This window comes from Micropterus salmoides, unplaced genomic scaffold, assembly GCF_014851395.1.
Source record: "Micropterus salmoides isolate LMB-PRFRI ecotype aquatic unplaced genomic scaffold, ASM1485139v1 Ms_hic_scaffold_3638, whole genome shotgun sequence".
In the NCBI taxonomy this organism is placed as follows: domain Eukaryota; kingdom Metazoa; phylum Chordata; class Actinopteri; order Centrarchiformes; family Centrarchidae; genus Micropterus; species Micropterus salmoides.
In genome coordinates, this window is record NW_024042971.1 from 25415 (window position 1) to 40908 (window position 15494).

The following is a 15494-nucleotide window of genomic DNA, read 5'->3' on the forward strand; positions in this document are numbered from 1 at the left end:
GTTGAGAAATACACATTTCAAAATGTCAGTATTTTGTGCATTTTTCTTGATAATCAAGCAAGTAGACCGTTTGTTCCATTATAATCGAATCGCAATATTGTCCACAGTAGTCGCAATATGACTTTTTCTCCAAATATATGATATATCTCAGTAGAATAAACAGATTCCCTTCAGTCTTGCTAAACTTGTTCATGCTCCCATGTAGATAAAAGCTTTTCATTTTAGTACCACACTTTTGTGGATATTTAGTAAGGCTACAGCAAATGACCGTCAGGACCACAACACCTGTTGCCACATTTACTATAAGGATGTAGCTGAGCTGGTTTAAATGAAGAGCCACTAGAAAGGACCTTATATTGGGATGTTAAGACACAGCTGGGAAAAGAAACGTGTTCTCTGTTGCTGAGCTGGGAATATTGCAGAGGAGAAGACACATTTGATACTGCAGTCCTATACTGTATGTGAGGGAGTTTGAGTTTACAAGCCTGATGTCAGCAGTTCAACAAAAAGATCAGCAACATAATTAAACAGGGGAGAGTTCTGTTCATTCTCAAGATGAATCTCAACAGACTGTAAACTAATAAAATGTCAGGTGCAGCAGCTATTTGTGTAAAATTCCATTTCAAATTTCTAACCCCACAGTTTGGGCTCTAACATACATGTTGTGTTATCAAATAAGCAATCTGACTTCTTAGCACCCAAAAGAGAGCCACAAATCCTTAGTTAATATCCGCAAGACCCTTCAGTAGACTATTGAAATAATAAACAGTGATCAAGGGTGAAAAAGGTGAGAAACCCACACATCCCCAAGGGTTAGCTTGATTAAATGTCTCATGTTCCAGAACATCATTGCTTTCCTAAAGCAAACTGTTCCATTACATTGTGGTTTTGACAGTATTAGCCTTTTGGATGGAACTATCAGGGTCTAGCATTAACATGAAGTTGGCACATTGGCCTAGGAGATCAGCTTATGTTGTAATCATCAGCAAAATGGTAACATTAGTAACGTTACACAAGCAGTCCCAGAGCCCAAATGTCAGGAATGTTGGAATATCAAGTATGCCAGCTAATGTTAGACTCCATGGAAATAACATTAACACCTAATGTTACAGCCAAATTGTGATGGCGACCGTTTGATAAACCATGACAACTCATCCTTAAGATCAGGGTGAAGTGGGATAGATTACTTAAAACGTTGACACTGTCTGGGGTAGAGAGTATGAAAGGAGAAAGTGAACGCAAGTTATCACAGTTAAGACTTTTATTTTTCACTACCCCTAAAATAACTTACAATAACTTAAATACAAAAATTGAAGCTAGCTACAAAATATCCAGCCAAACATCAGGAGCAGGAGCAGGATGTGTACAAAGAGATTCTGAGCATGCTGTTGCTTTATTTCTGTTTGTATGTGTTAACATGAAGTGTTGCTGATGCTGAGGCAGCTGCTGACGTGGACCAGGAAGCATCATCTATCTCTGACATGTGGTTGCTAATATTATACTGGCCGTCACTGGGAGTCCTTTCACCTGAACCCGGTCTAATGTGGAGATATTCATTATTGCTTATGGTGTCAAGCTTTGGCTTCAGTGCACAATTATCAGCACTACTGTTCACTGACGTGTCGGTCAAACCTTGTCTGTGCATTAACTCCTCTGGGTGAGGGGGGCTGTGATGGGGGAGTTAAGAGTGGGGAGGACCACTCCCTGTCTTTGGAGATGTTTCAGGATGTCCAGGATGGAGTCCAGCTCCAGACGGAACGCCTCCAGCTCTCTGCTCTTGTCCTGAGCCAGACGCCTCCAGCGCTCCACCTCTGACTGCTGATCAGCCTCTAGCGTCTGCCAGGACCCACCAATCACCTGCAGGGGGGGGGGGGGGGCACTTTATGCTACATATCACCGTACTTGCCAAACCAGGGAGCCATTTAAACATTACCTTAAGCTTCATTTAAACAGTAACTTACCTGCTGCAGCTCCTTCTCTCTGTGCTGGTGTCTGAGCTCCATGTTGAGGATCTTCCTCTCGAGGCTACACAGGAGCTTCACCTCTGGGCTCTGAGCATCAGTAGCTTCCTTTAGCTCTTTCAGCAGTGTGGTCAGCTAAACACAAAGTGGGAGCAGTGAGTTCATGTTAAAACGCTAAACAAAGCAATGGACTTTTTATCCTGGTTAAATTGAAATGTGATAATCCAGCACACTTTCTGTGTTTATGGTTCAAAAGATGCTGGATGGCCTAAAATGCGCCTGACTGTGTCACTGTGACAATGCTGACTTCACTATTTGGAGGTCATGTTTCAGGTGGCATTCAGGTGGTTTATGTTTGCTAATAATAAAATCAAGACAAAACTTTATCACATGAGGGCTATTGCAATTAATCGAATTCGATTCGGCTTCCAACGATTAGAAAAACAAGTTAATCGATTTAAAACGATTAGGCCTATTTTTGTGCACACTGTTTCACAATAAAACTCCTTTTCGTCTTGTGTTATAAATCCAGCGTACCCTTTCTTTTACTGCGGCGCCCCCAACCCTCCCTAAAAGCCTAAACTCACTGTCAGCAGGCTGTTGCATGTTTACTTTAGCTTGAGCCGAGAAGACGGGGTGATAACTGCTACAACTTGCTGTTCACCGTTATCAGCTTCAAGCCTGTCTGTATTTTACACTGCAAAAATTAGCCTAGCGGCTAGCTGAATCTCCCAATGGGACGCCACTGTTCAGCGTTTTGTAAAATAACGAGGTGTTGTCAACTCAAATACTTCACCTCTGCTCCACTCCGTGTGTGTGTGCGCACTGACACACACACACAGCGTTGCTGTCTGGCTCGAAGATGCTGTATAAAGTTTAGGATATTTGATTCCTATTTCATTAGATATTTTGGATAATACATAATTATTTTTAAAACATGAAGCATTTCGTTTTAAAAGTTCAATAAATGCATGTTATTTCCTCAGTCAGTCAATAATTGTGTTAATAATTGTGATTTCAATTATGACCAAAATAATCGTGATTCAGATTTTTGCCATTATCGAGCAGCCCTATATCACACATAAATCCAGGAGACAAAAAATAAGCTGAAGTCTTCTGCCATTAAATATTTCTTGCAGGAAAAAGAATGGACCACCACCTGCTTCTGCAGAACATCCTCTCGGGTCCTGGATACCTTCAGTTCTTCTTTAGCTCTCTGCAGCTCTTTCAGCTGCTCTTGCAAATGTTTCACCATCAACTGCAATTAAATGTGAAGGTTAGAGCTACGGGATCATTTTCAGGATTATCTGTTGACATGAGACTGGTTGCTTTAGTGAGCCAGTACCTCCTGAGTGTTAAGCTTATTGGCCAGTTCAGCAACCTTAGAGGAGGAGTGTTCCAGGGCATGGGTGGCACGCAGTTGGTCTAACACCCTGAGGTGTTCTGCTTTCAAAGAGGACAGCTGCTCTGCAGAGTCCTCCTTTAGCCTAGCACATCACACCACACTCAGTTATTTCACATCCATGCTCTGCAGAACACGTCAATTAATGTGTTCACTCCCGACACACACACCTGCACAGCTCCTTCACGGCTTGTACAGCATCAGCCCTTAACGCCTCCTTGTCCTGCTCACTCTGCAGCTCCAGCAGGTCCAGACGCTGCTTCAGAGCCTCGTTCTCCTGCAGAACTTCTGAGATGTGACTGCCTGTCAAAAAGATGCAACAATAAAAGGCAATGGCAGAAACTGAGGCTCCCTCAGCCATGGGAGACCGTACAGAGCCATTAAACATATAGCAGACATGAGAGCAGTGATGCAAACTAACCTCTACCTTTATGTACCATTCAGTCTTTCACTGAGATTTCCTCATGACTGTGGTCAATTTCAGAAACAAGTGTGTATTTTTTTTTTAAGTAGCTAAGTTTTTGTAATACTCTATTGGTTTTTCATTTTTATAAGCAACAAAACAAAACAAAACACAAAAGTCCCACCCCAAACTAACAGTGAGTGATGCGCTATATATTTCTACATGTACATAAAATAAGTAAGTAAATAAAAACACGACAAGGGACAGGTAAACAAAGAGCACTTTCATGAAATAAGTGAAAGGACAAACAGTCCTCATCGTCCAGGGACAGATGGTAAGCTATAGCTTCTGTAAAAAAGAATGCAACGGTTCCCAGATCCTCCAAAACTTGTCCGATTAGTTATTAAGGTCATGAGTCAACTTCTAAAGAGGAATAAGAGCAGAAATCTGTGATATCCACATGTCAAACTGTAGGGATCTGGGGAGTTCGCAACCGCAGCAAGATACATTTTTTAGCCAAAAACAAAAGATTTATCAACAGACATTTGGTGTCCGTGTCCGAGAGCTTGTCTGGAGTATGGTTAAGTAGACACAAAGATGATCATTGATTCTGTCACATGACCAAAACAAGTGGATAAATATACCTTTGTGTAGATTACATTTATAAGAAAGGTTGGAGGTGTCAGGGAACATTCTCTGGAGGCGAACAGGTGTAATAAGTTTGGTTTAGTTCTGTTCATGTATAGAGATTGAAGTACATTTAGGGAAAACCCCGCTGCAGATCTTGTCCCAGTCTACATATTGAACATCACCTCCAGATCACGCTCCCACAACAGCTTCAGAGAGTCATAGCCTGAAGAATTAGAATAAAGTAATGAAGTATACATCTCGGAAATCAGTCCTTTGGGAGATTTGTCCAGAAGTATAATGTTTTCTAGCTCTAACAGTCTCAAGACGATCCCGCCTGTCCTCAAGAGAGACCCTATAAAGTGACGAATTTGGAGATATTTATAAAAATCTTTGCGGGGAATATTAAAATCAGCTGTGACTCTTAATCTGTGCTGGTAAATCTGGATTCAGAGCCAGGGAAGAATGAAGAGAGATGATAGGGGGAATATTCAGGTATTTCTTCACATCTTGCCAAACCAGTAAAGCATTAAAAACAATTATGTTGTTCTTGAGCTAATTTAACTGATCTATATTATTGATAAAAGTAAGGGAATTAAGCCTTCTGGATTCAAGACTCAACCATAAGGAGTCTTTCCTGTTCATAAACCAGTTGTGCTGACCAATTATGTACTTGTAGATTAGGCAGGGACAAGCCCCCCAAGTCCTTTGGCTTAGTAAGTATAGAGAATTTAACTCGTGCTTGTTGTTCCAAATACAGTGAGAAATATGAGAATTCAGAGAGTCTTAAAATAGGCAGCGGTCAAGTAGCACGGGAGATTTTGAAATACATAGTTCAATCGAGGGAGAATGTTCATTTTTATAGTGTTGATTCTCCCAAGGAGAGAAGTTGGAATGGAGGCCCATTTTGTCAGATCGTTCTTAAACTTTTGAATTAGGAGTGAGTAATTAGTTTCAAACAGATTATTTAAATCAGGACTGACAAAGATACCTAAGTTTTTGAAACCCCTCCTGGACACTTGAAAAGGAGATTGTATTGACATATCCTGGGGGATATTAAAGGGCGTAGCGACAGACTTCCCTGGGTTAATCTTATAACCCGACAAGTTTCTGAATGTGGCCACAGATTACCAAAACTGCTGAGATTGATTTCTCAGGTTTATTCAGATACAAGAGGACATTGTCTGCAAAGAAAGAAATAATGTGTTTTTCTTCACCTATTCTATCTCCAGATATATCAGGGTTAATTCTGATGTGCTGTCCCTTAAAATACCATTAATGGCAGGCATAAAAATTGGGTGAATCTAAGGCCAGAATTTCTCCTCTTTCCGGAATGTGCTATTGACAATCACAGGGTCACACGTGACATCCCCGTTCTGTGTTCTTATGCTATTAATTGAGCGATCACTATTTGGATTTTTCAGTTGGTGGGTAAGCAGGCGGTTGGACTTATTACCAAATTCATAATATTTCTGTTGAGTGTAAAGTACTAAAGTAAGTAAATCGCTTCTGGACGTGATGAGTATGGTCCATATTAAGTTCAGTCTTGGCAGCCACTAGTGCTGCCAAGAAGAAGACTCTTACCAGGTGAAGGAGCTGGAGAGTATGGTCAGTCAAGTGTGGGTGACTGTTTATGAATTTGCTCCACTTCTTTTTAAAGGTTTTTTCTGTTTTCCACTAAGGCTTTTTTCTGATGAGAGCTATAGGAAATAAGGTGTCCACGTAAGGGGGCTTTAGCTGCATCCGAGATTGTAGCAGGGAACACCGGAGAGCTTCTATTATCGAGCCAGACTCGCAATTCAAAAATGTAACTAGCTAGGTTCAAGGGTACATGTTGCCACAGCTTTAGAAAAATAATAAATGTAGAAAGTTTTAATCTGTTTTTTAATCACATACAATTGTAGTCAATAACAATGATACATGAGAATTCTCCCTTTTTTGAGAATAACACCACTGGCCAGTTTCACATTCTCTAACAGACCAGGGCTGTAGTACACAAGTCTGGTCTTTTGACATTTTTTTGTCTGGACTTGGTTTCATGGGTGTTTGGATGCTGACTTGTCTCAGTTGTGGCTGTCGTTCACCAATAACAATGTTTGGTCTGGACGGGCTTTTTATTTTTGCCTTTCTTGCCAAGTGTCACTGGAAATGTTAGAGGCAGATTTGAAGTAGCACGTGTGGGTGTGTATGCAAGCATGTGAGCTTTGGCAGAGATAGAGGCGGACACATAGCACCAAAAACACCAGCAAAGGAAAATGCAGAAGCAGATTTTGTGAAAATTGTGTCACAAAACTTACATCAATATATTCCATCACAGTAAGAATGTTTAATGAAATGTATGGGGTTCTTATGTAGTTTGTATGATGCTTTGGGAATATTGTTGTTATCATGCCAATAAAGCTAATTTGAATTGAAATTGAATTGAATTGAATGTCCTGTTTCTAGCACAGAGCACAACTTATTCCACAAAGTCAAGTTTTGGTTGAAATAGTATGATCTGCAGAAGGCATGCAAAGGACACAGAGAGGAGGAGCAGTGCAGTCAAAAAACAATCCTAGTTAAATAAAAATCCACCGAAAGGATGGAAACCAATGAGAAAAGAGAGACATCCAAAACAGTGAAGTAAAAGTGATAAAAATTCACCAAAAGCTGAAAGGATGGAAAGCGGTGGTTGTGATGGCGGCTGAGGCACGCAAAAATCTGAGACATAATGCTTAGAAACAGAGCTACAAAAAGGATGTCCAGAAGAAGTTGAAAGTCAGTTGTTACATGGTTTTCATGTCAACTTGGGTCGCTGTTCTGGTAACAGAATGGGGCTCTATTTTGCATCAATCTCTGACACATTCCGGTGAAACTTTTGTACTCTAAGTGGTGTCTATTTTTGTTGATAATAAAAATGTTGGTAAAAGGTCAAGCTTTCTTATCGGCTTAGGCCTTGAATTTTTTACACCACAAGCTCTGCAATGCAGAAGCCCTGCTCACAACTATCAAAAAGTGACATGCAGACCTATTCCCATTATGGTAACACAACCACAGTAACCATGTGGCATATTAAAGAATCTCAGAAGCTAACAAGCCCTTTGGCTGGAAACAGCCGGTTAACACAGTCACAACAAGCACTGCTCCCTTTAGTTATTTTGTGTTTTTGGATATAAGGGCATATAAAACACATTTTCGCATGCAGAGGAAAATTAGCCCCAACAAAAGGGCCACATCCATACCTGTAAAGACTGTGGGCTGGTAGGTCTTCTCATAATGAGCAGCTGGAAACGTTTCTTCCCCTCCACGTGTCTCCGCTGTAGTAGCAGAACAGACGGTTTTGGCTGGTTGTCGTTTGGTCTCTGTAGCACATGTTTCTGGTCGTGGGTTGGGGACAGACAACATGCTCCGCCTCTCCTTCTGCAGTCTCTCCACAGTGCGGCTCAGCTCCTGAATGGTCCTTGTCTTGGTGGCGAGCTCTTGGTTCAGCCGTTCTATCCGGACACCAAATGCTTCCTCGGCTTGACGCTGGTGTCGGCCTGGACTTGGCTGGGCCTGTAGGGGGAAAGGTTTGCATCAGTTTGTACAGGCAAGATTTCATTTTCTGTCCTTGGGTTTGCTTAATCACACACAGTGCAATATATTATATATATATATATTAATTATATATTATTATTAATATATTAATAGTCCTATATTTGAAGCATCCACAGCAAAGAATCTCACGTTTCTGTCTAAAAGTTGTGTTTAATTAATACTCCTTTCATTGACACATGTGGTAGCAATGTAGGGCAGCAATGTGGCTAAGAAGGTTAGCCAAGAAAGCTTTTTTGCATTTTAATGACCTGGGTAGCACCAGCCTTGTGTTTGAGCTGCTGGTGGAGAGACTCAATCTGGTCCTGGAGGGACTTTTCCTTGTCCTGGTGGGTTTCCTTTACACGCTGCAGCTCCTCCTCCAGTGCTCGAACCTGCGACATCCATGGCTCGGCCCCAGCTGCTGAGTGTGTTGTTTCCAGCTGATGTTTCTGTTCCAGCTGCTGCTCCAGTCCTGAGATCTGCTGCTCATAGCGAAGCTAAACAACGCACACAGACACACGTGCTGAAGCCTTTCTGTTTGTTCATTTTACAAATCAACTTTTACCCCGAAAACCCCTGGCGGCTGTTCCGCCAGTGTGTGACTGTGTGTGAATGTTAGTTTCTGTTTGAGCACTTAGGCTCAGTGAATGAATGTGAGTGAATGTTAGTTTCTGTTTGAGCACTTAGGCTCAGTGAATGAATGTGAGTGAATGGTGAATGCAGATGTAGTGTAAAAGCGCTTTGAGAGGTCAAAAAGACCAGAAAGGCGCTATACAAGTACGGAGCATTTACATTTCTATAAATAATAAATATGAATTTCCCATGCTAATTGCAAATGGAAATATTCAACCTGAAACTACAGATTTTTGTGGCCACTTGAGGGCAGTAAAAAACAAGTTACTGACATCATCATTTTGTTTTGATATAATTTATATGGTGAACTTATTTACACATCCAGCAGTTACAGAGCAACATTAGCCTCCATTTGAAGTTGTGGAGATCTCCTTTAGCTCTGTGCTGGGTCTCTATCAACTCCTGAGTAAACATCTGGCTGTTCAGCTGCTAAATGCTCCACTATGTTCACCAACTAGAGTCAAACTGTGTCTGTCTGCTGTTTGGAGCTGAGCAGGTCGTGTACAGCGTTTTTTTTTTTGAGTGGCTTGGACTGAACCACACAACACTTTTCCAGTCATGATTTGCGTCAGCTAACGTTAAATGACTTGTCCACAGACTTTCAGCTTACTTTCCAGTTCACTAAGACTATGCTGTTATTGTGATGAAAGCTACAGTAGCAGGACAGTTGTGAGTATCGCTGTCTGGAGCTGCTGTGGCTACTCTGGGACAGTCTCGTCCTCTCTGCATGTTAACTTCATGTTAGCTTCCCAGTAGCAACTGTAGCGAAGGTTTGCTAACCCACATCTTAGCTAACGTTAGTTACATTACTTGCTGTGTCATTGTTTTCTCTATATTATGTGTTTGTCATGAATGGATTTTCTCCTGAATTGCTTACCCTGATTTTAAATGTCACACTTTGCTGTCAATAGGAGTAAGTCTCTAGGTAAATGTGTCTTGTTGCTCAAGCTCAGCAAGAATTTTGTTTCTCCTAAATACTCTTCACAGCAAGTTTGATAAATACAGGCCCTGACTATGAAACTTTAACTCAGTATTACAAAACTTCACTGAGCATAGGTTACAAGCTTGCAGTGTAAAATGCTACTGTAATAATACTAACAGCAAATACATGATTAATATATTCTCCTCACACTGTCACATCATTTTAACAACTGCATCATACAGCAGAAAACTCTGTATTGACTTCAGTTATACCTTGATCCTGTGGAACTGTTGTTCCATGGCCCGCAGGCTGCGCTTGGCCTCCTCATCATGACTCTCTAGCTCAGCCTCCAGACGCTGAATCCTGCGCTCCAGCAGGGCATTGATCCCACTGGCGGGGACGTCTTGGCAGCCTCCACATCCTCTTGACCCCCAGCTGTGGCTGCAGCGTAGATCAGAGCTTGCAGGGAGTTTGGGTTTCTACATCTTAATATCTGCTCCAGCTCCTTCACCTGGTAAGAGAGAAAGACACTTAAACAGTGAAGAAACCGGAGCAGGAAGGGAGGGAGTGTAACAAGTTTGATTAGCGAGTGTGTTTGTTTGTGTGAGAAACCTGTCGCTCCAGGTCCTGCATCCTCTTAGTGTCCCCCGTTTTCTCTCTGGCCTTTCTCTGCTGCTCACTGCTTCTTTTGCCCACATCCATTTTCAGGTGTTCTACCTGAAATGCGGACATCCTGTCATTTCCAACACGGTAAGCAACGCTACTGCCCCACATCATAGCTGAACCTCCAAGGTCTCTGATCCTTCAGCAGCTGCAGCCTCACAAGGTGATGCCCACACAATAAACTGCAGGTACGCTACTGCTGACTGTACATTTACAAACATGTAACTACAGTAAATGGACAAATGATGGTTTCACCTCTGCTTCAGATTTTCAAATTGGCAGGTCTATGCTGCCCTCTCCTGGACAATACTGAAATGCAATGCATTACTTTGACTTCTGTGTCGTCATTTGAATTTTAAGTGTCAATGCAGTTGTTTTATACATTTTAAAACATCAATAATGTACAGCTACTACAAACTATCTAGCATTGTTAGAGTTTAAAGACTTAATGTTAAATCTATGGTTAGATCTCTGGTTATCTACATGCATGTAGAAGCAGCAGCAGCAGCAGCAGCCGGTAGCTTCTTCAAACTTCACTTCACATTTGTTTTTCATCTGTTTTTTCCGGCTTTATTGCTAAAACATGTGTTACATATAACAGAAATCCAGTTACTGGAAAAGGAAGAAGGGGTTTTGGACTAAAAAGCGTCGGACCATGATCCACCAGGCCCAAAAAAGTGGACCAGGCGCCATGACGGATGCGGCGATCGCTCAGAGGAGGGGAAAGGGAGCCGGGATAGGAGCCATGTTGGCCCAGCTTGGACTTAATTCTGCTCTTAAAGGTCTTGATAAAATGGGACTCATGTCCTATAGACAAAACTAAAAAAATCTATAATTTGATTTCTGTGACACCATACTCAGTCTTATCTGGGCAACATTCAGCTATCAACTTTCAGATGTGTGGACAGTTCTATTTAATTCGTCCTCATCACCAGAGAGCAAATCGCCATGCAGTCATCCACAATAAATAGAACAGTAGTTACATCTATAAGTCTCCTTTTGGACGAGAGATGGAGTGATTGAAAGCGTGCAACAGACTGTAGAGCTGCAATTATGTGAGTAAAACGCATGTTGTAACTTTGCCAGGGCAGACAGCTGTACTGAATAAAACTGAGACAGGGGTTAAAACTACAATTGGGTGTTCAGTTGCTCTTTAAATCCATAATGTTTTTGAATGATGTCATTGAATTCATCTGTGGTTGGACACTACGCTGAAAAAAGAATCCAGCAAAAAATCACCTGTCCACCTGGTATAATGGTGGGGAGCCAGGTTTTATTAAAGAGCAGGAAAACTTCACAGGAACCATGTTTTCATGGTTTATTCGATGTACATTAAAGCAAAGAATTGATAACATAACATGACAACGTAAGACGAGGAAGACCTCTATATAAATTCTGAAGGTAAATGAAATGAGAGTGAGTAAATAACTAGAATGTGATGACAGCAGAGCCTGACCTGCTCTTTGAGCCGGTGAATCTCAGCTGTAGCAGCCTTCAGTCTGCCAGCATCTCTGTCCAGCAGCTCCTGGTTCTCAGCAAACCACTGCAGCTTCTTCTTCAGGGCCGCCACTTCCTCTCTGTGCTTGTTCTCCAAGACACGAATCTCAAACGTCTTGTCTCCTGACACATTCAGGACAGATACACATTGTCAGTTAAACCAAAGATCACTACACACATAATATGATATGATATATACACATTTCAAAGAGTAATTATTTACATACAATATAATTTACAAACATATTATATTATGATACATATTGCACATTAGACAGGGTATATTTGTTTATTATTTTACAACACAGGGTTCACTTTATGCTCCCTTTATGGGAATTTTTGTCCTTTATTGGATACACAGTGGATAGATCAGGAAACGAGGTAGAGAGAGAAGGGGGTGCGACACGCAGCCAAGAACCTGGGCAATAAGGACTCGGCCGCGCGCTCTACCACATGAGATAAACCGTTCTTGGATATTTGAATTCCACCACCACTGTTCTGTGTCCAGTTTTACCTGAGGCCGACACAGCTTGAGCTTTAGCTAGGTCTCTCTCTTTCTTCAATAGCTGAAGGTCCACATCTAGAGCCTGCTTTTCTTGCTTCAGTCTGTGAATATCCTCAGACAGCCTGGCCTCATTTCTCTGCACACAGAAACATCTGTGGTAAGAGAGGGGCTGACACAGAACTCAAGTCTAACAGTATTTCAGTGATTGCGGTAGTTACCTGAAAGGTATTTATTTGAGCCAACAAGTCTGTGATGCGTTGAGTGTGATCCAATAAGCAGACGTTTCCCACAGGCCTAGAGGTTTTATTCAGCTGCTCCCTGGTGCAGATGAAAAATACCATAGAATAAACAAACACTGAACAAGACATTTCTGAAAAAAAAAGTCATTTCAAAAGGTAAATTTTATAAGAAGGCCAACATTCATTTAAATGGACATCCATATTTGGAAGTCATGCACAAGCAATAAATCATTCACAAACAGGTCACAGCTTGGATCTTTACTGAACCCACCTTGTGAAAGCCAGCTCATTTAGCAGTCTCTGGTTTTCATCAAACATGGCCTCCTCGTTGGCTTTACTGTTGGCCTGCTGAGCCTTCATCTGTAAATACAGCTTCTCGTTCTCCTGGAAAATAAACGTAGTCTTACTGCAGTCCAGTGCACAAATATTAAAAACTCCTGATGCAACAACTAGAACATGAACTCTCAATTCCCCAAGCCAACCCCCTCCAAACACCAGAGGTGGCTACAGCTGGGAACACAACCTGAACCACCGTGGTGGTAAAATTACATTTTGTCTGCATCCTTGCACAGTAACAAAGTTAACCCAAAATGTCTGCCACAAACACAGAGTCCTAGAGTTGGGAAATACAATGGATATGCAAAAACAGATTAGATGAACTCAATATCAAAGAGAAAGCCACGTACAAATTTAGGGCAGAAACGAAGAGTGAAGACAGTCACATTAAGACATAAGTATTAAGGGAAACAAACCTGCTGGTAACCTTTTATGAGCACCTCCTGCTCTTTAATTTCTTTATTCATCTGTTGGAGCTTTTCCTCTGTAGCAGAGTCAGTGGCCTCGGCCCATCTCTTCTTCTGACTGGCTTCTTCTGCACTTCGCAGCTAAGGAGTGATAAAAACACAGCTTCTTTACTACTTATTGATGTATCACTGTTGCTACTACAGCTGTCCTGATGTTTTATTGCATATAATTCATAGAAAAAATTTCTTTTACACTTTTTATTTTTATGTTAAAGTATTGTTTTCTATTTTGTTGCACATGGGCCCATTCACTGCCCATCCTCACCTATGGTCTTCCTTACTTTTCCTTCCTGTAGCCTATGCTTAAAATACCTCATTAAGCAGATATGATTATGAAAAAAAAATTCAAATACTAGTCATAGTGATGCAACTGCAGAATATACCAGTGAATAAACCTTTTCAAAAATGGCGCAGCGGATGTGAGCGGATAATGATGTTGGAAACTCTCCATGGTGTAGCACTTGGCTTCATGTCTGGTAGGCGTAGAGGTCTATCTCCCACCATTTAAAAATGTAGGGTCCTAGTAGAGAACTTCACTGTAGTTCTATATAGATATCTATCTATCTCTATATCTATCCATCTATATATATATAATAAATATAAATATAAATATAATATATATATATATATATATATATATATATATATATATTATATATATATATATAAATTAAACCATGGTTTCACTCGGTGGGAAATAATGGGATTAAATAGGCAGTTTTTCCTTGGGTAAAAGGGCTTTTAAATCATGAGGTTACCATGGTAGACAGAGCACTCAGAGGTTAATGACTCTGAGGAGTCTTTTTGGATACACTCTTCAACAGCAGCTCTGTTATGTTGCTTGTTCTGGCTGTTATATGGTGCATCAGTATTACTGATACATTGGCAGGGCTCTAATTGTAACCAGCTTGTGTTGCTTTTCTTGCTTCTCAACCTTGAAATTCTTCATTTTTTGAACTTGTTGGGCTGTTAGGTGATGTATTTACATAAGAGTGTTGTTGCAAACCAAAGTTTGTACTTTATCACACCAATGAGAACATTTTCGCACAAACCCTAAGCCTAATTCTAACCTTAACCATTTGTTGTTGTTTCAGCTGTTTTCACATATACACTATATTGCCAAATATTATGATATATTATAATGTTTTAGGACACCCCTCCGAATCACTGAATTTACAGTAGGTGTTCCAATCACTTCCATGGCCACAGGTGTATAATTGGTAGGCCAGATAAAATCAGAGCGGGGTAACAGTGCGCAGAAGTCGTCAACTTTCTGCAGAGTCAATAGCTAAAGACCTCCAAACGTCATGTGGCCTTTGGATTAGCTGAACAGCAGTGCGTAGAGAGCTTCATGGAATGGGTTTCCATGGCCGAGCACCTGGATCCAAGCCTTACATCATCAAGTGCAATGCAAAGTGTTGATGCAGTGGTGTAAAGCATGCCGCCACTGGACACTAGAGCAGTGGAGACGTGTTCTCTGGAGTGATGAATCACGCTTCTCTGTCTGGCAAGCCAGCCCATGGACGAGTCTGGGTTTGGCGGTTGCCAGGAGAACAGTACTTGCCCGACTGCATTGTGCCAAGTGAAAAGTTTGGTGGAGGGGTGATATGGTGTGGGTTTGTTTTCCCGGGGTTTGGCTTGGTCCCTTACTGCCAGTGAAAGGAACTCTTAATGCTTCAGCATACCAAGACATTTTGGACAATTCCATGCTCCCAACTTTGGCAATATAGTGTATGTAACAATGTACTAACTAAGTCACTTAAACACTGTAGGTAGTCCATCCAAAGGCAAACAAATGAGTCTACAGCCAACTGCCCTCGCTCTCACTCAAACGCTGTGTAGTAGTGCTGACCCCAAATAGTCGAAGATTCGATGCTTCGATGGGCGGAGCCTGATTCGACGATCAAGCTCACAGTCGAAGCTTCGCTGTGAAACAAGGATCATGCCATCCAACGAAGGTTAAAAAAATCAAGGGCAACTGGACTTGGTTGAAGATACTGGAAGACGTTTCGTCCCTCATCCAAAGGACTTCTTCAGTTTGGATTAGTCTGTTGGGATATGTCTATACGAACTTTGAACATCTAGACGTTGCAATATTTGATCACTCTTCTTTGCAGAACTGCTCAAGTTCAGTTAAATCTGTCTGGGCTCTGACTTGGCCATGCAAGGACATTCACCTTTTTCTCCTTCAACCACTGTGTGGTCAGTTTTGCAGTGTGCTTTGGGTCATTGTCGTGTTGGAAGGTAAATCTTCTTCCCGTTGACAACTTTCTGGCAGAGAGCA

The 15494-nt window shown here is 41.4% G+C and overlaps 1 protein-coding gene across 1 annotated transcript; it reads right to left on the reverse strand.

Moving 5' to 3' along the window:
- Positions 1 to 1243: 1243 nt before the first annotated feature.
- Positions 1244 to 13291, reverse strand: LOC119884733 (centrosomal protein of 162 kDa-like; the record flags this gene model as incomplete). The annotated part of the gene is given in 15 exon segments (XM_038695058.1): positions 1244 to 1857; positions 1962 to 2096; positions 3121 to 3219; positions 3307 to 3448; positions 3534 to 3666; positions 7615 to 7927; positions 8218 to 8445; positions 9776 to 9903; positions 9906 to 10014; positions 10116 to 10220; positions 11623 to 11786; positions 12178 to 12304; positions 12387 to 12486; positions 12679 to 12791; positions 13160 to 13291. Coding segments are annotated over 15 exon segments (2241 nt in total), but the record flags the coding sequence as incomplete, so codon positions are not given.
- Between the last annotated feature and the right edge of the window lie 2203 nt (positions 13292 to 15494).